The sequence below is a fragment of the Podarcis raffonei genome, chromosome 16, assembly GCF_027172205.1.
Source record: "Podarcis raffonei isolate rPodRaf1 chromosome 16, rPodRaf1.pri, whole genome shotgun sequence".
Taxonomy (NCBI): domain Eukaryota; kingdom Metazoa; phylum Chordata; class Lepidosauria; order Squamata; family Lacertidae; genus Podarcis; species Podarcis raffonei.
The window spans coordinates 17,269,234-17,293,967 of NC_070617.1; the positions used below are offsets into that span (position 1 = coordinate 17,269,234).

The 24,734-nt window shown below is 48.2% G+C and overlaps 2 protein-coding genes across 6 annotated transcripts in view; one reads left to right on the plus strand and one right to left on the minus strand.

Annotated features, from left to right (window-relative positions):
- PC (pyruvate carboxylase) overlaps nucleotides 1-14,921 on the minus strand; it is a 260,020-nt gene extending 245,099 nt beyond the window's left edge. For 2 of the 5 annotated variants that reach the window (XM_053369882.1, XM_053369886.1), the window contains exons 1-2: nucleotides 14,812-14,921; nucleotides 4,918-5,017 (exon numbers count right to left, since the gene is read on the minus strand). The gene's annotated coding sequence lies outside the window, so the exon portion shown is untranslated. Of the gene's footprint in view, nucleotides 1-4,917; nucleotides 5,018-5,312; nucleotides 5,529-9,524; nucleotides 9,621-14,798 lie in introns of those variants that run through there. The other 3 variants (XM_053369883.1, XM_053369884.1, XM_053369885.1) reach the window with 3 other exon arrangements.
- Nucleotides 14,922-16,738: 1,817 nt separating this feature from the next.
- LOC128404143 (uncharacterized) lies at nucleotides 16,739-22,081 on the plus strand. Its single transcript, XM_053369534.1, has 2 exons — nucleotides 16,739-17,633; nucleotides 21,524-22,081. Exons 1-2 carry the CDS (start codon nucleotides 16,989-16,991, stop codon nucleotides 21,644-21,646), a joined length of 768 nt encoding a protein of 255 aa, XP_053225509.1. The 5' UTR covers nucleotides 16,739-16,988; the 3' UTR covers nucleotides 21,647-22,081.
- Nucleotides 22,082-24,734: the final 2,653 nt, after the last annotated feature.

Consider the following 24,734-nt stretch of genomic DNA (forward strand, 5'->3'; position numbering starts at 1 on the left):
ACCGCCAACCTTCCGATTGGCAAGCCCTAGGCTCAGTGGTTTAGACCACAGCGCCACCCGCATCCCCAAAAAAGGAAGAGTGGGTGTTAAAATTGCCCATCTCCTGTTTGCAGCACCTGGAATGAGCAGGCCCCCACAGTTCACCTGGTCACAATCCTTCCCAATTTAATGAGGTGTATTGTATTTCTGCTTACATTTCTGTTTCTTAATTGGTGGCTGCACACATAAATTAGCATGTAATGTAATGCAGATCTGTGCCATCCTCTGTCTTTCTTTCTTTCTTTCATTCTTTCTGTTGTGGGGGTGGGGGAAGCCAGCTTAGTCAGTTTTGTCCCTGTACTAGTTGGCCAACAACTGTGGCCCAAGGCCACATTCACACCGTACCTTTAAAACACTATACCACCACTTTATAAACGGTCACAGCTTCCCCACAAAAATTCTCGGAGCTGTCGTTTGCTCAGGGCACTGAGAGTTGCTAGGAGACTCATATTCCTCCCCCCGGAGCTCCAATTCCCAAAGTGGTTTAGCAATCTATCCCTCTTCCCAGGGAACTATGGGAACTGTAGCTCTGTGAAGGGAATGATGGTGGCATGATATTGTTTTCAGTGTGTGGTATGAACATGGCCTAGTGTTCTTGAGAACGCCATTAAGATGAAGCAGCGCTTCATGGGAAACTGGGCTCAGGGAATAGCAGTACTTTGATGGGAAATGAAACACACATGGATAAAAGAGGCATAAGCAAACTCGGCCCTCCAGATGTTTTGGGACTACAATTCCCTTCACCCCTAGCTAACAGGACCAGTGGTCAGGGATTATGGGAATTGTAGTCTCAAAACAACTGGAGGACCGAGTTTGCCTACGCCTGCATAAAATCCATGAATATTTAGAATGTTGGGCTAGGACCTGGGAAAATCACCGCGCAGCCATGAAGCTCACTGGGTGACCTTGGGCCAGTCACTGCCTCTCAGCCTAACCTACCTCAAAGGGTTGTTGCTCTGGGCATTAAATGAGGAGGAAGAGAACCATGTAAGCCATTTTGAGCTTCAAGGAGGAAAAGGTAGGATATAAATGCAATGAATGAACGAATGAATCTGCTGCCTTATAAGAATTTGGGTTCTGGATATTTTGCCTCAGATCAATCTAAGACAAAAGGAATACATACTTATATTAGAAATGGAAGTTTGGCACTGAAACAATAGGCAAAAGACCAGCAGGGGAGAGAAATCATGCTGGTGAGATCAACAGGAAGACGAGGTTAGCTGCTGCAAATATTTATGCTCCTAACATCACTCAAATACTGTTTCATTTCTATAAAATATATCTATTACACTCATATGAACCAGGTCTTAAAGCTTAAAGAAAAGTGCTAAGGGAGAAACTATTCCAGCTGGGGGACTTATAATGGTGTTATAAATGTGTTTGACACATTATCTATATTTTTAGAACCCACCCCAGTTGTGATTATGATTTGTTTTAAACTGTTTTTTAATGCTTTATTTTATATTGCTGTAAACCACCCTGGGATGTTTTGGTGAAGGGTGGGCAATAAATCTAATAATATTACAATGGGGAACCTGATAGATCAAACAGGAAGCAAACCCCAACCAAGTCAGTGACTTTTACCATGAAGAGGGAAAACAAGCAACCGAGCTTCTATTCCTGGTCAACGTCTGGGGGTATCTGCACCCTACAGAAAAAGAATGTACCTTTTCTCAATGTTCATCAATCTCATCCAAGAATTAATTGTTTTCTGGCTTAGTAAACAGAACAAGAGACTAAAGAATATTCAACCTATTTGATGCAGAGCATAATCCAATTTTTAACAGTTTCGATACAGTGCTTAAGTATGTTATTGTTAAAGAATAATATGGCTATGTACAATTCTTCAAGAGCGTTGGAATAAACATGTGCAGGTATTGGGGTCTTACAGTCCGCAACTTATTCAAAGGGCCAGCAATATTCTATACAGTGGTACCTCGGGTTAAGTACTTAATTCGTTCCGGAGGTCTGTACTTAACCTGAAACTGTTCTTAACCTGAAGCACCACTTTAGCTGATGGGGCCTCCTGCTGCTATCGCGCCGCCGGAGCATGATTTCTGTTCTCATCCTGAAGCAAAGTTCTTAACCTGAAGCACTATTTCTGGGTTAGCGGAGTCTGTAACCTGAAGCGTATGTAACCTAAGGTACCACTGTATTTCCCCACCAGGTACCCTCCACTTTGCACTAAAACTCCCTTCAGTCTCAGTCAGTGTGGTCTTATGATGATGGGGATTATGGGACCACTGCTGTGATGGTTGGGGCTGATGGGAGTTAAGAGTCCAAAACATCTGGAAGGCCTCAGGTGGATGAAGGCTATTCTTGAAGTGTGACTTACTTGATTGCTTGGAGACTCAGGCTAGTATTGTTCCTAAACCATGGTAAGCACAAACTAGAGCGATGTTCGATATCAACCCCTTTGTGGTTTTCACAAACATGCAGATTAACCGTGGTTTTCAGCTGCACTCACAGTTGCTGAGAGGCAACTAGGGCAGGCAAATGGCCCACACTTCTCCTGCCACACTCACATTTTGTTCCTAGGTCTTGCAAGATGAGAGACTTTTGTTCTGAGGGCTACAGAACAGCTTTTCCGGGGGTGGGTGGAGATTTTCCAAGCATTACAAGAGCTCCCCTGCTGGCTTATCAAAAGAGGCCTCTTATCTTATTCAAACCTGGACATGGGCAGCCTCCATCTGATATCTGAGGTTCAGCTTTGTAGTCCACAGGGGAACGATGATGGCGGAGCCGGAGGAGCAAGACACGCAGCGGGACGCAAGGGAGGGGCGGAGAGAATACAATGCTCAGGTGCCTGAAAGACTAATTGGCTTTGGAAGCAGCTGAAAACAGCCTTTCTTAGCAAAAGCACATAGTGGCTGAAACAGCACCCAGCAGAGAGGAAGGGGCAGAAAGAAGCATTTTTGGGTCGGCTCAGATCTGTGTCTAGCACTCTGACCTGGCTGATAAATGCACTACCAAGAAGAAGTAGGAATATCATATCACAGAATTGTGGAGTTGAAAGGAACCACAAGGGTCATCTAGTCCAACCCCAACATGGGGTTCAAACCCATGACCCTGAGATTAAGTGCCTTGTGATATACCATTTTTGGATTACAGAACAGGGGTTGGATTACAGAACATTTTTTAGTGCTTCCCTAGGTAAATAAAAATAATTAAAAAATCACTATATGCAGCAAGATACCACAATAGGAAGCAGGCTGGCTTAGAAGCCTGGGAGGATGTGTGGAGTCAAATGCGGCTAAGTTCTCAAAAGCCAACAGAGGGGAGGCCCAAATAAGATTTACACTAGCTGGAGGTAGGGCTGAGGTGCCCTTGTCCCTCTTGTGATCAGACAAAGTGGAGCGGTTGTTAAGTTGCCTTGGGTTGCCCTGGGCAAGATCAAGCGACTTAACTGATTAAATAAATAAATAAATGAAATGTGTTACATAAAATAGAAGATATGCAATCTAACGGATCATTTATTCCAGTAGCTGAGTCACACTACTCTCAGCTTGGATTAAAACCCTGAAAGATTAAAAACGTCTTGAAGCACTAAGTAGACGTGGCTCAGTTTATAATTATTTAACAGAGGAAGCCACTTTCTGGTGCTGCCTCCCCTGTGTGGCAGCAATGGCTCTCCAGGAGCCTTTTTCAGCCTTACCTGGAGATGCCACTGAGGACTGAGCCTGGGACCCTCCATCTCCAAGGGGGCAAGGCCAGTTGCAGCAGATGAAAGCTCACGCTTGCTTGCCTGGGATAGGTCTGGAACCAATGTCGGTATGTTCCCCGCTCTTCAAAAGGAGAACTCAGGGAGCACGCTGAAGTCTATCAATGTACCTTAGAGCTCTATATTAATCCGCTAAGAGCGCACCTGTAACCTGGTCTACGTTTAGCCCACGTACTGAATTTTGATAATAACTGAGCTGAGATTCTGAGTACTATCTCCAAAAGCAGCAGCCAGGACACACACATTCCTCACTCCCAACTTTTAACGGGGGGGGGGGCTACTTCTTCACCTCCACCCACTCCAAAGATAGAGAATAACTGAATATTGGCATTTACATAAGAACATCAGAACAGCCTCCTGAGTCAGGCCAATGGCCCATCCAGCCCAGCATCCTCTTCTCATAGCGGCCATCCAGATGCCCATGGAAACCCACAAGCAGGACCCAAGCACAAGAGCCCTCTCCCCTCCTGTGCTTTCCAGCATTCAGAAGCTTTTCTGCCTCAAGACTGTAGAGGCAGAGCATAGTTGTTTGGTCTAGTAGCCATCGATAGCCCCATGCTCCATGAATTCATTGAATCCTCTTCTAAAGCTGGAGGTCATCATTGCCTCCTGCAGAAGCGAGTTCCACAGTTTAATGGTGTCCGTTCTTACCCAGTTCATGAACGTTTGGAGTAAGCCTGAGGGCTAGGCGGCCCACATGTCCCGGGCCTAAGGAAGTTAGATTAGCTTCAACCAGAGCCAGGGCCTTTTCAACTCTGGCTCCGGCCTGGTGGAACGCTCTGCCTCACGAGACCAGGGCCCTGCAGGATCTGATTTCTTTCCACAGGGCCTGTAAGACAGAGTTGTTCCGCCTGGCCTGTGGCTTGGAGCCAATTTGATTCCCCCCCCCCTTTCTTTTTTCTTTTCCTTCTCTTCCTGCGATGAAGCTACATTTTAATATTTTAATGTTTCAATATTTTAATGTTGTGTTTTAATTTTGTTTTTAAGTTGTGTTCATTCAACTTGTTTTTATTATTGCTTGTTAGCCACCCTGAGCCCAGCCTTGGCTGGGGAGGGCGGGGTATAAATAAAAATTATTATTATTATTATTATTGTTATTATTATTATTATTATTATTATTAGTTCATCAGAGAGATTTAGCTGAACAGGAAACATACCTTCAAGGCCACTGTCCTCCTCTAGAGCATTTGGTCCAATCCTGGCCACCCTTCACACACCCAGCTTGATGTCCTGGGTTCAAAAAAGCAGAACTGTGGCCTGTGGGGATGAGGAGGAATGAAATAAGTTATGGGTCAGCCAAAGCACATCCTCACGCCATGCTTCTGAATCATTTACCACAAGATCCGCCTACATTACTTTATACTTTATTGTCACTTGTACAACTTGTATACAGTGAGATTACACGTATAATGAGATTCATATGCCACCCCAGGTGTTTTGAGGTACATCAGCCTCAGCCAGTGTGGGATGTCACCCAAACTGTGGCAACACACAAACAGCAACGGATAATTATACCTCCAGGCCTCCCCTCAGGCCTGCTCCATGCCCCCACCTTGAGTGCTTTTGCCGGGCTAGAATGTGTCATCTGAGTGGGATTGTATTTCTTGCTTGCCCTGCTTGGAGGATGGAGAGAGATCAGGGGAGGGGAGGAGTGTGTGGAAAACTCTGACTTTCACATGACCGAAATGCAGCCTGCCGCAAAGGCCTTATCTGCGCTATGCGTTTAAAGCAGCGTCACTCCACTTTAAACCATCATGGCTTCCACTCCGCAAAGCATTCTGGGAACTATTTGTTACAGGTGCTGAGTGTTCTGAGGGAAAGCCTATTTATTCCCCTCACAGAGCTACAATTGTGGTGCAGAGGTCAATCCCTTCCCACAGGGAACTCTGTGACAAGAATAGGGGAGTCTCCTATCAACTCTTAGCACGCTTAAGAAGCTACAGTTCCCGTCATCCATTTTGCGGAGCCATGACTGTTTAAAACAGTGTGATGGCACTTGAAATGAATAGCGCAGGGAAGGGGTGAAGTTAAGAAACACATCCACTACTCCACCCATTTTCATCTCAGGCCTCACTCACGGCTGGCATGTGGCCCTTGCTCCGCAGCCTGTTTTACACGGAAATGTTTTCATTCTTGCTCACCTGTGCGAGCAATTCAAAGGTGAAACGCCATGTCTGTGATCTGTTTTAACATTTTTCTGCCTACAGGGCAGATCTACCAAGATCCCATTCAAGAACAGGGGCTGCCCTTGTAATGATTCAGAGACTGAAATGGTCTCTGTGCACCAAAGAAGACAGTGGACACAGAAGATCTGACTTTGCTCAATATATCGAGCCAGATTAGGTTGGCACATACCTGAGAAGGCCTGTCACTGCCCGTAACAAAAAGATCCCCGAGTCTAAAGCAACTGTGACAAGATGACAAGCGGGATTAATCTCCGCATCAGCTCAAGTCTCTTGTGGGAACCACCAGAGATCCCCTTTACTCAGGGTGGAAATACCTAAGCAGGGCTCTTGGTACACCACCACACTTCTACCATTTGTGTAGGGCACAGGCAAAGGATGGCCGCATTTTATCTCCTGAGGTACACATGTTCCTTAACAAGAACAATTAAAAAAAATAAATAGAAACCAGGTTTCTAGCCCCGGAAAAGTTTAAAAAGTCAGGAAGCTGATTGGCTGAACAGAGTTTTCAATGGCTGAGGATTGGTGCAGTGCTTGGATGCTACTACTACTAGCCTTTATTGACATGCTAAAACAGTAAAATCATACAAAAGCATCCAAATACATTGATAATCCTTAGCATATAGTATCTTCCCATGACTAGCTGATATCTGCAAAAGAGAATTTTGGAAGATGCCCCAAAAGGACATGCAACTGGGCACCACCATTGTAAAAATACCACTTTCAATACTATTTTTTCTTAACACATAAGCAGGACTATTACTTGTGCATTTCATCATGAGCGGTTAGCATATTGGATCAGAAGAAGACCCACTGGGCTGAAATGTGTTTGGTTTTAGGCAAACAGTAGTCACAAGAACACTAGTTTGTGGATTAGGCACTCACGTGGCCAGATTATGGTATTTATTATTATATTAAAGCATTCATATTCATTCCTTTATTCTATGTCATTTAAACATATTTTTTTAATCCACTGTGGTATTAAAAGTTTGTTCACTCATCTCTTTGGAACATTTCAGCGGCAGTACGTTTCAATTTCCATCCTTACCCAACTTCTTGTTCTTGTCACAGAACACATTATGCAAAATCCCTAATGGCAGAGTATACAAACCAAAAAGGAATTATGCAGATACATTTTGCATATTTCATGCAGGTCACAGAGTACAGGTTTTCCAGACGTGGAGACAAATTAGCATTCAGGACACACAGTCCTACCCAAAGCCTGGCTGCTGTGATTTTGACAAGTTGGGCAGCACCTAACTACAGACGCATCTGGAACAGCGAGGTGTAAGCAGGGCTTATCCAAGGAAGGCTGGCGGAGCCGTGGCCAAAGCTCACTCACGAGACCAGCTCAGCCACCTCACTTTGTAGTAAAGGTTGTTTTCTGAGCCATTCAGAACAGAGCACAAGTTCTTTGGAACATCAGCTCCCAGATCTGTCTCCAGGGATGTCACAGTGGTAGTGTAGTCCAGTGTAGAGCCAGGGTGGTTATCGAGTGTTGGAGCCAGGAGAAACCAGGGTTCAATTCCCCACTCGGCTATGAAGCTTATTGGGAGACCTTGGGACAGTCACTGCTTCTTAACCTCCCTCACAGGGTTGTTGAGAGGATAAAATGGGGAGGGAGAACCACGTATGCCACCTTGAGCTCCGTGGAGAAAAAGGCGGGATATAAATGTGATCAATCAATCAATGGCACCACACTGCTCTAGGTCAGCCTTCCTAGTGGCCTTGTAGTTTTGGACTAGAGCTCCCATTAGTCATAGACAGCATGGCCATTTGTGTCCATGACTTTCGCCATCAGTTGTAGTCCCGCTTAGGATTACAACTCCCATCAGCCACAGCCATGCCGGCTAGGGCTGACTGAGGTTTCAGCCTAAAACATCTGTAGGGCACTAAGTTGCTCTCTTAATGCTAGTAGACTGGTTTTTTCCGGCAAGGTGGAATCCTCTCCCCTTTCCCTTTTGTTGAGGCCCCTGCCTCCAATCTTACACAACTCACACTGTTCTCTTATCGTAGGAAGAAAGGCAAAGGTCCCTTTCCACTTCAATCTCACGAAACCTTTCCACACTTCCCTTTGTTTTTGCAACTCTTGGAACATTCAGCTTACCACTGCAGAGCAAAGTCAATGATGCGAACAAAAAAAAAAAAGCCTGCTGGATCAGGCCAGTGGCCCATGGAGTCCAGCATCCTGTTCTCCCAGTGGCCCAACCAGATGCCCCAATGGGAAGCCCAAAAGCAGGACCCGATCACCAGAGCAACACTCTCCCCTACTGTGGTTTCCAGCAACTGAGATTCAGAAGGGCAGAATGAAGGAGGGCAGAGCATAGCCATCCTGGCTAGTAGCCATTGATAGACCTCTCCTCCATGAATTGATCTAATCCTCTTTTAGAGGCATCCAAGTTGATGGCCAACATTGCCTCCTGCAGGAGAAAGTTCCATAATTTAACTAAGCGCTCTTCAAACTATGTGAACTTGCTTCCCCTCGAAGAGGATATTCTAGACCTGGAAAAAAATGCAGAAAAGGGAAACCAGGATGAGAAGGACTTCCAGCTCTGTTTGGAAACTCCCTAGAGGATCTGGCCAGCTGCTGGGACAGGGTGCTGAACAACAATGGGCTTCTGGAAAGGCCCCAGCATGGCCTTCCTTACAACCGAAGCCACCAGGCCGCCTGAATCAGAGCCCTACACCCTCACTTTTTTATTCTTCACATTTATGCAGAGTTCGGACCAAATAATCTCCACATCTCCTTTCCCAACAAATTTTCGGCTGGTTCAACTGCAGCCCTGAACTCTGCCTGCAATGATGGCGCTTCTGCCAATGCTGGTTCCCCACAGAGCTGCCCGCCCCCTCCGCAACACTTTCCCCAAAGCATGCTTTTGCCGCATGAAAAGAAAATCCAGTTTAGCAAGCATCACGTGCTCCCTTTCAGAGCAGCCTGGCCCCAATAGGAAGGGCTCCGGTCCCTGGCAAACAGTCAGACAGCAGGACCCAGGAGACAGCTCCTTCCCCCTCTCTGGAAAAATTACACAAATGTCAATTGAAAGCGAGTTTTTCAAAGGAGGAGTGTGTGTGTGTTTGCACAATCATTCTCCTGTAATAATCAAGCATGGAGCTAAGCTGGGGGAGAGCGGGGTGGAATCCAAGCTCTCTTGCATCTGCGGAGGCAGAAAAACATATACAAGCCCAGCAGGGCCACTGACTAAAGTTTTTCAATCCAAGACTGGTTGCTGAGTGTCATGGGGGTAGAATGCGAAAACCCCTACTAGAATTTATTTCTAAAGAACCATTGGCATCCAAGGCACCAGCAGAAGACAGAGGGGGGCGGTGACATCATCATCATCGTTATTTTATTATTTGTATGCCGCCCAGCGGACTGGGTTGCCCAAGCCACTCTGGGCAGCTCCCAACAAAATTTTGAAAACACAATAAAACATCAACCATTAAAAGCTTCCCTGAACAGGGCTGCCTTCAGAGGTCTTCTAAAAGTCAAACAGTTGTTTATCTTTTTGACATCTGATGGGAGGGCATTTCACAGGGTGGGCGCCACCACTGAGAAGACCCACTGATATACAATAACTTACAATCATAGAGGAGGAAGGAAGAGAGGGAAGTGGTCCCACAGGCGCACAACCAGGCAACTCAAGAATACAGGCGAAAAGCCAAAGTTTGCAGAAAATCTGGTTTTTAAGAGGGAGGGGGAGAGAGAGAAAAGTGTCATCACGTGGGTGTCCTGGCAGACAGCACTAGGCTTAGAATCCTTACTTAAGAACGACCCTGCTGGATGAGACCAAAGGTTCATGTAGCTGAGCTTTCTCTCTCAAAACAAACACCCGCCGGTTGCCCCAGGCAACTCACGACTGCAGCACAAATCCAGCGGCTGCCCACTAGTCCGAAGTGGGCACTGAGGGACTTTTGGATAAATGCAACCATCCCACAAGGCTACAGCATACGCCCCCCACCAAAACAAGTAATCTGCATCCTAGTTTAACCTACTCCAAGGGATATTCTCTATCTGCTTCCAGGTTTTCAGAGCAAAACATCTCCCGTGCCAGATGCAGCCGTGTGACGTCTCTCCTTGGTTGGCTCTTGGGCAAAGGCCCTTCACTTCTCCCCACCTTCACTCATGCAAACAACAAGATTAGCAGCCAAGAATACACAGAAAATGAACCACTGTAGGCAGGGACAGAGGGAAAAGAGCCGAGATTAAGTCAGTGACTGAGTTATGTCACGGCCAGCAGGCAAAAACTTTTTCTGTTGCCTTTCAGTCAGACACTATGAAAGCACTGGCAGGTAAAATATGATCTCTTCGTTGATTGCTGCAAGTTATTGGGACACTTTTGTTACACCTGGAGAAAAACATTTGGCGGTTTGGAGTGTTGCCATCAAAGAAGGAAAGAGGAATGTGGAAGAACTAGTGGGGCTCCTGGGGGTGAATCGCCTTAAAGAAGCACAGCGCCAGCATCCCACAGAATTGAAGAGTTGGAAGGGACTGCAAGGGTCATCTAGTCCAACCCCCTGCAATGCAGGAATCTTTTGCCCCATGTAGGACTCGAACCCACAACCCTGAGATTAAGAGTCTCATGCTCTACTGACTGAGCTGCCCCAGCTTGGATTACTGCATTTCTGGGAATTGCTGAAGTAGGGAAGAAGAGTCCTACCGGAGCAAGCCAATGTCCCATCTAGCCCAGCATCCTGGCTACGTCATGCAAAGGCTTAGGTATGACTAAGCTAGAATGATTATTAATAATCACATCTGCATCAGAATATTATACGAAGAGCTTGCTGGATCAGGCCAGTATTCTCACTGTGGCCAACCAGGTACCACAATGGGAAATGCAAAAGCAGGACCCAGGCACAAGATAATAATAATAATAATAATTTATTATTTATACCCTGCCCATCTGGCTCGGCCTCCCCAGCCACTCTGGGCGGCTTCCATAAAAACCAAAAATACAGTAAAATATCACACGTTAAAAACTTCCCTGAACAGGGCTGCCTTAAGATGTCTTCTGAATGTCAGGTAGTTGTTTATCGTTTTGACATCTGCTGGAAGGGCGTTCCACAGGGCGGGCGCCACTACCGAGAAGGCCCTCTGCCTGGTTCCCTGTAGCTTTGCTTCTCGCAATGAGGGAACCGCCAGAAGGCCCTCGGCGCTGGACCTCAGCGTCCGGGCAGAATGATGGGGGTGGAGACGCTCCTTCAGGTATACTGGACCGAGGCCGTTTAGGGCTTTAAAGGTCAGCACCAACACTTTGAATTGTGCTCGGAAACGTACTGGGAGCCAATGTAGGTCTTTCAAGACCGGTGTTATATGATCTCGGCGGCCGCCCCCAGTCACCAGTCTAGCTGCCGCATTCTGGATTAGTTGTAGTTTCCGAGTCACCTTCAAAGGTAGCCCCACGTAGAGTGCATTGCAGTAGTCCAAGCGGGAGATAACCAGAGCATGCACAAGAGCAACTCTCCCTTCCTGTGACTTCCAGCAACTGGTATTCGGGAGCATTGCTGCCTCCGACTGTTGAGGCAGAGCAGTGCCATCATGGCTAGTAGCCATTGACAGCCTTCTCCTCCATGAATTTGCCCATTCCTCTTTTAAAGGCATTCAGCTTGGCAGCTATCCCTGCCTCCTGCGGAAGCGAGTTGTGTGGTTTAAGTACACGCTGTGCTAACAAGCGGCCACCCCTCCAAGACCCAGCATGGTGGTGGCCTCCTGTGGATTCAGACCAAACCCTGTCTCATTACCTCCGCTGGTTTCACCTCATTAATCAGACACTTCCTGTGTGCCTCCAGGCCTACCTGGACCACTGCATACAGGCACAGAGTAAGTTGGCTTATACCGAGTTAGACCAACATTGCCTACAATGACTGGCAGTAGCTCTCTAGGATTTCAGGGACATAACTCCCCCAGCCCTACCTGCAGACACCAGGGATTGGACCTGGGACCTTGTGCGTGCAAAGCAGATACACCTTCCACTGAACCACAGCATTCTCCAGAGGAAAAAAGGTACAAACAGAGGTTCTCATTCAGAACCCACATCATAGATCACACGTTCCTATGTCTTTGTTTTCCTGGAGGCACCGTTTTCTCACAAGCTTTGGCTTGCAAGCCAGGATGGGAAGGAACATCTCTCCAAAAGAAGTATTGCCATCAGGCTTCTTTTCGTGCACAGACTTGAGAAAAGCCTGGCTGTGCCAGCAGTTGGCTGGGAAATGTTAGTTCCGCTACACTTGGACAACGTGTTCCTGCTGGAAAGGGGGCTGGGAGGATGTCCCCCGCTAGGACCCTTCCACCCAGGGCCAAAGGGGAGGAGGGTGTCTGGACAAAATTTCGGCCAAAGATGCAGGCAAATCAGTAAGAATAACCTCACCCTGAGACCACCCAGTTCTTATAAAACAGGGAAAGCAGGGAGCACCGAAATCTGAACAGAAGCATGTGGCAGCCATGTTGAACTTGATAGTGGCATTGCTTTTTATCAATGTTTCATCACACTTGTCCATTTGCTCCTCAAGGCAGTGCACTACAAAATTATAAAAATTAAAAGACCAGAAACTTTGGCCTCTGTCTCTCCAAGCTCTTCCTTTCCTGCTGTTTGCAGGAAAAACCTGGGCTAGGTTTTTCCTCCTCCCTCCCAATCCCTTTTCCTTTTGTGCCATGTCTAGCAGGGCACTTCCAGATATTCTGTTTACTGAGCATTTATACTGATCAATCTGCAGTGAGATTAGATTACGCTGGGTATCATTCTGACTTATTTGTGGGGAGGTTAGATAGTGCTGCATCAAAGCAAGCGTTACTCACGCGCTTTGCAATGATTTCCACCCCCCGCTTCATCACTTATTGCAAGATGTCTGATCTTTTGTGGAAACAACGCTCAATCCACTACAACTGCAGAACCCGAGTGTGCCAGTGTGTAATTGAAACCCACCTAAAAATAGCGACAATGGAAGCCCCCTTAGATAGCTTCAGGGCAGAGACTGTCCTCTCATTGTAAGCCACTCTGGGAGCCTTATTTGGCTGTTGAGTAGGATAAAAATGCCAAAAAGAACAATAATAATGAAAAAAATACCTTCAAGCATTGTTGTTTTAAGTGCACAAATTTAAAACACAAAAATGTTCAGCCCTCAAGCATACACATAGGCTCGTCTTCAACAGGTGTGCCTGCACAAACTGCAAACCACTGGTGCACACATGCTCCTTCTATCTACATTTCATGGGCTGGCCAATCACTTAACATCCTCACTGCCTTTGCAGGCCCAATGGGACCAAGCCCCTCCTTGTCTGCCAACATATGACAGTCCTCTCCCCACTTGGGAATCCCTGCAAATGGAACTCAGACACACACTGTCTCCAACACTGGAAGCAAAACATAGCCATTGTGGCTAATAGCAAGTGGCTGCCCTAACTTCCAAGCATTTGTCTAAAGAACTATTTTAAAAATTTGGTTGCTGGTTACTCAATTGCTCTGGAAACAAAACTAACTGAACAATAAGGGAACTTGGGAGTTTCTGTGTGCAAAGCATTTGCTCTCCCACTGAGCGAAGGACCCTCAAAATGTGCTGGTGGGCAGAAAAGATTGAGAGAAAGAAAATCAGCATTAGGGTTAGAGAAAAGCGTCTATCTAAAAAAACAAGAGAGCCTCTGCCAATCAGTGTGGAGTAGACCAGCCTTTCTCAACCTTAGGTTCCCAGATGTTGGACTAAAACTCTCATCATCCCTCACCACTAGGGATGATGGGAGTTGGAGCCCAACAACTTCTGGGGACCTAAGGTTGAGAAAGGCTGGTCTACTGAGATCAATGGTAAGATGATGGAGTGTTATTGTAACATATACCACATGACAATATATTTGCTGGGACAAATGTTAGGTTATGTTGATGTTTGTGTTTTCTACAATTTTGGAAAAGTCCTTCCTATGTCTCCATTTAGGAATCTAAAATAAATTACATAAAACTTTATTAGTGGAGGGCTACACCCTACTCCAGCGCCCTGCTCTCAGGCTATGCCCCCTCCCTTTTTGTGTTTTTGTCTGCCTGAAAAGTGCACTTGAACTGTGATGGTGTCTCTTGCTTGCCTGAAGTGAAGATGGAGAGGTAAGCGTCTGTAAAACCTGAGGAGAGATCCACACCTTGCCCTGGCCCCAGTCACCACTGGCATGAGGGTGCCAGAAGGCTGAGCCTCACAGAATGCAACCCTGGGACAGAATAAAGGTTTCCCACTTTCTTAGCCAGATGGACCAATGGTTGGAGCCAGAATTTCCTTTGCCTTTGAATACCAGTGGCTGGAAAACAGAAATGGAGGAGAGGCTGTTGCCCATGTGCACTGCTCAGAGGGGCTTCTCACAGGGGCGTGGGGTGGAGATCATGGGGCTGGCCGCAGTTCTAGATAGGCCTCTGGTCTCATCCTGCCGCAGCCAAGCTCTCCTGATGTCCTTATAACAGGTCAGTGGGAAACAGAAGCAAGTTATGTCTTGGTTTTGTGGGAGAAATCAATTAATCACTCAATTGGGAAGGAGGAACAGGAAGGGAAGCAGGCTGGTGGGGGAGGGTTCACGTCGGGTGGCAAGGAAACGGGGCATCAAGCCTGGGGACCGGGAGGCAGGTTCCCGAGCGGGGGAATTAAACGCCCAACTTGGGTCAAAAAGGACCCTCCAAGGGAAGAAACGAAAGGGAGGAGGAGGAAGCAAACTGAGCAAAACAAGGAGAAAGACCCTATGAAGGAATGCTGCGGTGGGGGAGGGGAGGGCCCAATGCAGTGGAAGGGACAGCGCCAGTGACATCACGGGAGTCGGCCGTGACGTCAGGGAGACGCGGCTGTCACGTGCCTCCCAGCCAGCCTCCGCCGTTGCCTTCATCGCCGCCTACCGTCGGTACTCACCGCCACCCGCTCTGTTCGCCGCCGCCGCGCTGCCTTCCCCGCTTGCTGCTTCTCGCCTCCTTGCCAGGCGCCGCCTGGCTCCGCTTCCTCACCGGGCCAGCCGCAACCCCGCCCATCTCGCATGCGATTGGCCGCCTAGGTCGCTCTCTGGCCTCCCATTGGCTGCCGCCGGAGACGCCTCTGTGGCCCTCCCCGCGACGGCCCCGCCCACTCTTTGACCCCCGCCTCCCTCCTGTCACTCACGCGCAGTTTCAAGCCTGGCGCCTTCGCGCCGCGTGCCACGCCTACCCGGCCTCTGCGCGCCTCCTCATTGGCTGTCGTCCTGTCCGCCTCCTCGCGTTGCTCCTACTGGCTCTACGCCACGCCAGTCTCCTCCGCAAAGCGTCCCTCCGAGCTTACTGCCCGCCCCGTTGATCCAAGACTTTCCATTGGTTGCGTCTCCGCCCTCTCGCCGCCACCTGGAGGATCTTTCTCCTCCTATTGCTTGGAATGCAAGCGCAGATTGACGAAGGAGGATGAGCCTGAGCTGTGGTCGCTGATTGGCTGCCAGAGCTAAGGGAGGCGGAACATAGTCCTCCAAGGGGGTTATAGCGAAGAGTGAATGCACGTGACACTAGATGTGGCAGGTGCTGCACGTGGAGTGCTCGAGGTTTTATTTATTTCATAAAATGAGATATACGTACTGCGGCTTGTTTAAAAAAAAGTATTTTACAAAAAGAACGATTAAATTTTCAGCAAAAACATTTAAAATACTGATTTGAAACCTAAAAAAAATTAAATTAGCAATAAACTGACATCTCAACATTCTATAATAGCTATTAATAACCCTAATCATTGCTATTCATTTTCAATGTTGCTATTACATTTTTTAAAAAAATTAAGAATTAGAGGAAGCTAAGCAAAAAAGCTGAAGCTGGGGGTGGGGGTGGGTCCTGGGCTTGTTTTTAGCTCTGGAAGCACCATTTATTTTGTGAATTATCCCCATCCCCACCCCTGCAACTCTTGCTAGGGCCAAGTAGGGCAAAAGCCTCCTTCATTTATTTTAATATGTGGGTAGGGTGTGATAGGTTTGTATACCTGAAAGAGAGGAGAAGATCTGAAACGATACTTCAAGGGAGCTGGAAAACAGGAAACTGATGAAGAGCACAGTCAGGCACTGTCGCAGTGGCAGAAGGCAGCTAGCAGAAGGCCAGAAAGCTTTGTGATTAACATTTTTCTCGCTCTCTCTAGACACCAGAATTCTAGGACTGAGCTGGTCACAATGACCACACACACTTCCTGCCGTCGCCTCTCTCATCAACTCCTTATGACTTTGACTCAAGTCAAGCGGGAACGTTTCCTTCCTCTGTCCCTCCCTCCTGGCTCAAAGTGTTGCTCCCCATCCAGTTGATGCGTTGTGGACAGGAAAAAAAGCAGAACTGGCTGCTGTGTCCACCTTGGGCCAGGCCTCAGCCATTCTTCCTAGCCTGCTTACTGGTTAAGGAGAAGCCATTTGAGGGTACAAAGCCCTAGTTTCTTTGCTCAGAGGCCATTCTTCTCCACGTGAAGATGTGAGTGTGAGGGGGATGTCTTTTGATCCTGTAGGTAACAGAGGGCCATTTTATTAAGATACGCACTAAAAAGTTTGATATTTTACCAGGAGCGCCTGGTCAGAAAGTTGCATTATTATTTTTTAAAAAATATTAAATGTATAATAAAAAGTACAAACAACAAAGACAGGAACATAAGAGCTCTGCTGGATTAGGCCAAGGGCCCATCTAGTCCGGCATCTTGTTCTCACAGCAGTAACAAGAGACCTGTGGAAAACCAGCAAGTGCAAGAAAGCGCCACTCTGCTCTGGTTTCCAGAGGCATTCCTGCCTTTGGCCATGGAGTGAGAACATAGCCCATGTGGCTAGTAGTCATCGATGGCCTTTATCTCTTTTAAAGCCATCCATGGTGGCCATCCTTGCCTCCTGTGGCAGTGAGTTCCATAGTTAAACTATGTGCTACCCTTTCTTTTCTCTGCCCTGAATCTTCCAACATTCTTCTCCATTGGATGTCCACAAGGTCTAGTGATAGGAGGGAGGGAGAAAGATAAAATTATGCTGATCCACTTTCTCCATACCAGACCTAATTTCATGAGCCAGCGTGTCACCTCTTTGCTCTTTGCCCTGTGGTGTGCATCATCACAGGCCCATGCTGACCTTTGCACCCACACAGATATCACTGAGGAGGGGGGAGTTTTGTTCTCATTTTCTTGCTGCTGGGGGTGGGTGGGTCTGGAACCAGATAAGAGAGCTTGCGCAGAAAGTCCAAAGCGATGGGTTCGGGTTAGCAGCAGGGAGCTCCTCCTCTCCCTCACCCGAGGGTGAATCACCCCGCAAAAGAGGAAGGAAAAAGCACTCACTCAGCAGACCAGCTTGCGACAGAACATCAGCTGTACCAGATTGGCAACGCCGGCTCCAGAAGTCACACCCAGGCATGACCAACAGCAAGACGTTCCGGAGGGCCTACTCCTTGCGGGGGTCCAAGTCCCCCAGCCTCCTGGATCCTGCCTCTGGGAGCTTATGGGACCACCTGGAGGAGGCAGATCCTGCCAGGCAGTCTGGAGGCACTGCCCTCGGGGGGCACGGCCTGGTCCCCAAGAACAAGGAAGAGGCCCAGCCAAAACCTGCCTGGAGCTGGGGGAGGAGAGCGACGAGTCTGAGGGTGCGGAAGGCCAGGGGAGAGGAGGCCGCGACAATGGGAGAAGCAGCCCACTCCCTTGGCCCTGGCGACGGGCAGATGCTCATCGGGGAGGCCCACGGCAAAGCAGGTGGCAGGATGAAGAAACGTAAACAGGTGAGAAAGTGTGAGGAGGCGGCCTGGCACCAAGGGTTGGCATGGTCAGGTGGAAGCCCCATGGATGGTGTCTTGTGCATGGCCCTCAGAAACTTTTAGCCTGTACCAAGGAAGAGTCTGCTCCATTGGTTAGGGCAGAGGGCAAGGATTCAAAGGTCACATTCACACCCTACATGTAAAGCACCATGGTGCTGCTTTAAACACTGGGAGCTATGGTTTGTTAAGGGTGCGGAGAGCATAGGAGCTAACTCCTAGGGGCCAAGGGATCTTCAGGGGGGCATAAAATATTTGGGGGGGTCGCTCCCTCCCCAGTTGATTGCCATTGCCATTCAAATGGTATGCGTGCACTGTGTCATCTGACTGATTATGCGGTGCAGGGCTTACCCCTTTTATGAAGATCACCCACTCAGAGACCCCACAGCTAATTCTCCCCTGGCCTCCTCGCTGGCCCAAGTAGGACCAATTCAACCAGCTAGCCCTGGGGATTATTTAATACTTATTTCCCCTAAATTGATTTTTGAATTTTGAATTTTATTGTTATTCATGTTTTTATACTGTATTTTATGCTGTTTTTATAATTAAGTGTTTTAAATTTGTTGCTAAAGGTAAAGGTAAAGGTACCTCTGCCCGTATGGGCCAGTCTTGACAGACTCTGGGGTTGTGCGCCCATCTCACTTAAGGGGCCAGGGGCCAGCGCTGTCCGGAGACACTTCCGGGTCACGTGGCCAGCGTGACAAAGCTGCATCTGGCGAGTCAGCGCAGCACACGGAACGCCGTTTACCTCCCCGCCAGTAAGCGGTCCCTATTTATCTACTTGCACCTGGGGGTGCTTTCAAACTGCTAGGTTAGCAGGCGCTGGGACCGAGCAGCGGGAGCGCACCCCGCCACGGGGATTCGAACCGCCGACCTTTCAATCGGCAAGCCCTAGGCGCTGAGGCTTTTACCCACAGCGCCACCCGCGTCCCAATTTGTTGCTAGCTCCCCTCAATTCACAGGGACCTCTGGGAATTTTAGCTCTGTGAGGGGAAGAGGGGCTCCCCTAACAACTCGCTGCACCATCAGCTAACTACAGCTCCCAGGATATATATTTTTGGGCAGGGAGGGTTTTAATGACTGTTTAAAGTGCTTTTAATGGATGATGTGAATGTGGCCTCAATGCATTTAGCATTGCCAGCTAACGGTAAAACAAGCATAGCAGCCCTTGTGCCTATGCCAGCAGCTTGATGTGCAGAAATCCATCAGAGGAAGCTTTCTGTGGCATGGGGTGAAAACTGTGTTGCACATTCCACCAGACTCTGTGCTGCTTTTGCATGCAAGGGACCATGGCCCACGTAGCTAACGGAGATATTTTCATCTTCCGGACTGGCCCGCTAGAGGGCACTGCGCAAAAAGAAACCTGGGAACTCTTCTTGAGCTACCTGCATGAGAGAGTCAAGGTTGTATGCATACTATAATTTTAAAGAACTTTCAAAACCCTACCTTCTCTCAAAGAATTCTGGGCCCTGTAGTTCTGCCCCTCACAGAATTACAGTTTCCAGCAACACTTAAGAAACTACAGCGCCCAGAATTCTTTGAATGAAATAATGTGTTTTGAATGTGGTTTAAAGGCATAGTGTGTAAACAGCCAGAAAAGCACAGATCCAAGAGGCGTTGCTCTCCTCCTGTGCCGCCTCTTTGTCGCTGGGAAAACCCACTCTGTAACACTGAAACAGAGCAAGAAAAACTAATTGACATTTGTTCTGTTTCAGCGGTAAACAGTGGGTTTTCCCGCTGAAATGCAGCATGACAAGTGGAAGTCTGGGCGAATCCTAACACAGTCTGGTGTTTGAAAGCTTCAGGCTTTTAACATCCTTTATTTCTGAGGGTCCTGGTGCATCAAGGCACAAGCCAAGAGCCAAGAGCCTCACCTGGGCATTGATTTTGCCAAACCACTCTGGGAACATTTTCCAGCTAAGGAACAGGGCAAATGTGATCATGAATATTTTTTATTTATTTAAGAACCATTTTCCAGAAAGAAAAATGTTGCTGTCTTCCTCCAGGAGCCACTGTCCTCCCTGAACAAGCTAATTCCAGCAGAGCAAGATAGAGGAACGGGGCCTGTCTATTCATCCTTCTAGCTTGCTATTGCCCACTCTGGCTGGCAGCAGCAGCAGCAGCTCTCCATGGCTTCAGGCAGGGGACATCCCTAGCACTACCTGGAGACAGCATTAGGGATTGAACTCAGGACCTTCTGCATCCCAGGGAGATGCTGAGCTGCAGCCCCTCCTCTTCCAGAGAAAGGCCTCTTAGCGGAGCTGAAGAACTTGGCTCCGAAAAGTGCTTCCCGGGAATTGGGAGTGTAGGGCTGGGCGATATCTGGTTATCAACATCAGAATATATGACCAGCTAAGCACCGCGAAAAGATCATGAAACCGATATGATTTGGACTTCAAACCTGTTTCGGACAATAACATCGCCCAGCCCTATGGGAGGGAGGGAGGAAGGGAAATCTCCATTAGACATGAGATTGACACATGAAGTCCACATATCTATCATCAGTAGCTCTTTTAGGGCCAGCAGAGTGCAGAAAAAACACCCCACGGTGGTTAACAACACTACATCCTGCAGGCAAGAGGTGGTGTTTTCAGACAAGTAACACGCCCACACGAGCTGGAGCAATGTAGGGCTCTGTATGGGGCTTCCCTTGCATTTGATCCAGAAGCTGCAGTTGGTGCAGAATGCTGCAGCACAATTGCTGACCAGAGTGAGACCCTGCCAGCATGTGACACTTGAGCTCAGAGACCCGCACTAGTTGCCAATGTGCTACCAGGTGCTGTTAAAGGTAAAGGTACCCCTGCCCGTACGGGCCAGTCTTGACAGACTCTAGGGTTGTGCGCCCATCTCACTCAAGAGGCCGGGGGCCAGCGCTGTCCGGAGACACGTCCAGGTCACGTGGCCAGCGTGACATCGCTGCTCTGGCAAGCCAGAGCCGCACACGGAAACGCCGTTTACCTTCCCGCTAGTAAGCGGTCCCTATTTATCTACTTGCACCCGGGGTTGCTTTCGAACTGCTAGGTTGGCAGGCGCTGGGACCGAACAACGGGAGCGCACCCCGCCGCGGGGATTCGAACCACCGACCTTTCGATCGGCAAGCCCTAGGCGCTGAGGCTTTTACCCACAGCGCCACCCGCGTCCCACCAGGTGCTGTTATTTGTATATAAAGCCCTTAAGAACTTGGGACCAGTTTCTCTGAGATTGTCATGTCCCTTATGCACCCACTCGGCTGCTTCAACAGGCAGAACAGGCACTGTTGCAGGCGCTACATAATACTCGTCACACGTTTTAAGGAATTTATCCTTTAGTGTAGCAGCACCCAGACGTTGGAACTCACTGCCTATTGACATCAGGCAGGTGCCTTCTCTGTATCCTGTTTGGCGCCTGATAGAAACATTTTAGCAGCATGGCTGGGGAAACCCATCAGATGGGCAGGGTATAAATAATAAGTTGTTGTTTTGTTTTTGTGTAGTCTAGCCTGCCCAGATACATAGAATGCTGACATATGGTTTTAGCTTTTGTTTGATTTTAACTATTTTCTTAATGTTTTATACAGCTTGTTTTTTATTGACGATTGCATTATTTTATTTTTTAATTATTTTGTGTCGTCGTCCCCCTTGCAATAGAGAGGTATAGAAATCTTATGAAATGAATAGACTACAAGGTGACTGTAAAACAGGGCCTTTTTTCTTTTTGGGATAGCTTTTTCTTCTTGGCCAGACTTTGTAAGGAAGCAGCTGGGCCTCCCCACAAGCCGCCTCCTATCTGGCCACCCAATGCAAGGCTAGATAACATACCCAGAATTGAAGACCTCCAGACCCTCTAACACTCCTTCTTTGTTCCCTGCCCCTCCGCAGCAGGTAAATCGTGCTCTCCGGGAAAGCTGGGAGACCTTCTTGACCAACGTGTACAGCTTAACGTTGAGCCGCCCGACCAGCAGACCCACTGCTGATGAAGCCCAGGCGGTGGGGACACCGTGAAGGAAAAGACTCCCCTGGACTAAGCATGGACTCAGGGAAGGATGCTGAACTGACCCAAGTGGCACCAGGGCTTCTCCCTTTTGGACCCTTTCGACTGTAACCTCCGTGGGTTGCTGACAATGTGGCAGGTGCCTTGGAAGGACTTCTTTGCCAGACCTGGGCATTATTCCTGGGCTTCTCTACTGGACTCCTTATTCAGCATTCATTTAGCTGTGATTCCTGCAGGGGGGTTGGACTAGATTCACTTTGAGGGCTTTAGCTGCTAGTGGAAAGGTGTTATCCAGACAGGACATCTCTGCTGCTGGACAGCAGGTCTACCCATTAAGAAACAACAGAAGGGTGGACATGGTATCCAATTTTTTCAGAGGCCAGATCTACCCAACTCAGTAGACACGGTGCCCAGGCCTCACTGCCACCCACTCTCCAGATAAATCAGAAATAGTGAAAACCTGTTCTCTGATGTATATACATACCTTTCCACTCCCTGAAAAATTCCTAGGGACCCCCCTTCTCCCCACCCTCCAGAGAGTCCCACAACTGTCCTCCTCTCTAGTTTTCTGGCCACTTTCCCCCCTGACACTCCTTGGCACAGGAACATGCCTGGCAGCTGTCCATCAGACATCTCAAACCAGTTGCCTCCTCTCCTGGCTTGGATTCTCCACCTGCCATGTTTTGCATCATGTTAGCTAATTCAGGTAGATAGCAAATACCTTTGCCTCCTGGGGAGTGAAGGATTTGCGGAAGGAGACACATAACGGGATATGAACACACCTTGTGGTGACCCAAAGTGTTGCTGAAAGCCAATAAACCCAGACCCCACCTCTGCTTGGTCTCTTGTGAAACGTTCCTCCTTTTTAGGCCTCGGATATGTTCTTGTGGAAAGGTGGGATGTATAATTGTAATTGATAATAAGATCAACCACATCCTGAATTGACTACTGCAATGTATTGTATAAGGGGCTGCCCATGAAGACTATGTCTTTGAAACTTCCACTTCTTCAGAATTCAGCAGCCATTCTGCCCAGAAATGGAGTGACTCTGGCATAAGGTGGGGAGTTGCAAGTTCCCTATAACTGGTGCCAGCCAACCATCTGGTTGCCGCACTCTGAACCAACCAACTGTTTGCAAGACCTCCTCAGAGGTAGCCCCACATAGAGCATGTTGCAGGAATCTCAACAAGGTCCCTAAGTAAGGTCTGTATCACCATGGCCACATCTGACACCCCAGGAACAGGCAGGGTTGGTGCACCAGCCTCAGGTGTGCAAACACAGGTCTGGGCTTTCCTGGTATGTATCTAAGTGGGTTTGGTTTTGGTTTTGTCCCAGTGCTTTACCCAGCAAAACCTGCATTTACCGCTGGATTGGAGCAAACGGCAATCAGGTTTCCATGGACTGCTGTTTGCTCCGATTTGGCGCTAAAACGTGGGTTTTCCTGGGGGAAATGCTGGGACAAAAAAAGCACTAGGAAACAGACCAGAAAAGCCCAGATCTGTGGCTAGAAAGCATGGAGTAAAGGTGAGTGTGGAAAAGGCCTACGATTCAGCTGTTGGGAACAGGCAAATTTGTCAATTTTGACACCCCAGTTTTTGTTTTTAATTTATTTATTTCCTAAAGTTTATATACCACTTGATTGTAAAAACAAACCGTCAAAGTGGTTTACAGAAAGAAATTATCAAAGAATGTTAAAAGCATCTATTTAAAATATTCAAAAAATGATTTAAATCAACGATAAGCTAAAAACAGATTAACACACGTAAGCATTCTAGGCATCTGGGTAAGGCTTGTCTAAACAAAAATGTGTTTAGCAGGCATAGAACAAAGTACAGAGGAGGCCCCTGCCTGATCTCAACAGGCAAGGAGTTCCAAATGGTGAGTGCTGCCACACTAGAAGATCGAGTTCTTGGGTTCAGTTTGTCCCATCTCCAAATTGGCATGAATTTCTCTGTGTCTTTCTTCTAAGTTAGGCATTTATTTACATAATTTGGCCTCATATGTGCATTTTCCCAAGCCATTTTGACTAACAGGATGCACGTTATTGTCAGCATTTTTCAGTGCATAGCCCCCTAAAATGCACTTTGGGCAGTGGTGAAGAAGAAGAAGAGAAGAGTTTGGATTTGATATCCCACTTTATCACTACCCTAAGGAGTCTCAAAGCGGCTAACATTCTCCTTTCCCTTCCTCCCCCACAACAAACACTCTGTGAGGTGAGTGGGGCTGAGAGACTTCAGAGAAGTGTGACTAGCCCAAGGCCACCCAGCAGCTGCATGTGGAGGAGCGGGGAATCGAACCCGATTCCCCAGATTACGAATCTACCGCTCTTAACCACTACACCACACTGGCTCTCACTGGTGGGTGGAGAACTGCAACGCAAAATTCAGAGGGCAGCAGCGTTTTAGCTCTTGTATTGATTTTGGAACTGCAAAGGGTTCACATTGACGTGTGGTCGGTTTGCAACAAGATGCAAACCCAACTCATTCCCCAATCCTTCAGTGCATGTCATGTCGGGTGGGGGTGGGGAACCGCCGGATACGGGACGCTCTGTTGCTTGGAGGAAAAAGGAAGACGCCAGTCACCTAAGTGTCCCCTATAGACCTGCCTTTCACTGGAGTTGTGGTGTCATCTTTTCCAAAAGGGAGTAGCAAGTGGCTGACATGCCAAGAGGCCACCCTGTGGAAGTTGGCCCTCTGTCTTGAGCATGAGAAGAATGTGGTGGCTACGTGGCGCTTAGCAGGATCTCAGTAAAAAGAAGAGAGCCCCCTGCCACCCGCCTCTCCTTCCAGGCCTTTGTCCAAGCCAATCATCTCGCCATATCAGGCGCTCCTTTCAGCTGGCTTTGAAAGCCCCATTCAGCTCCAGGCAGTAGGAAGGGCCCTAAACCATCTGTGGCTTGGGCAGAGGGGACAACTGCGCTGAGCTGGCTGCCTTGGAGCGAGAGATGCCAGGGAGCGGGGTGGGGTTGGGGGCCAGGGCTTTGGAACGCAAAGGCTGCTTTAATAATGCAAGAGGCTTCTCAAAGCCCCCTAGTCACACGCTGGCGACCCCATGACCGCAGAGAAGCCAGAGCATCATGTAAGGAAGCCTCGCTTTTGC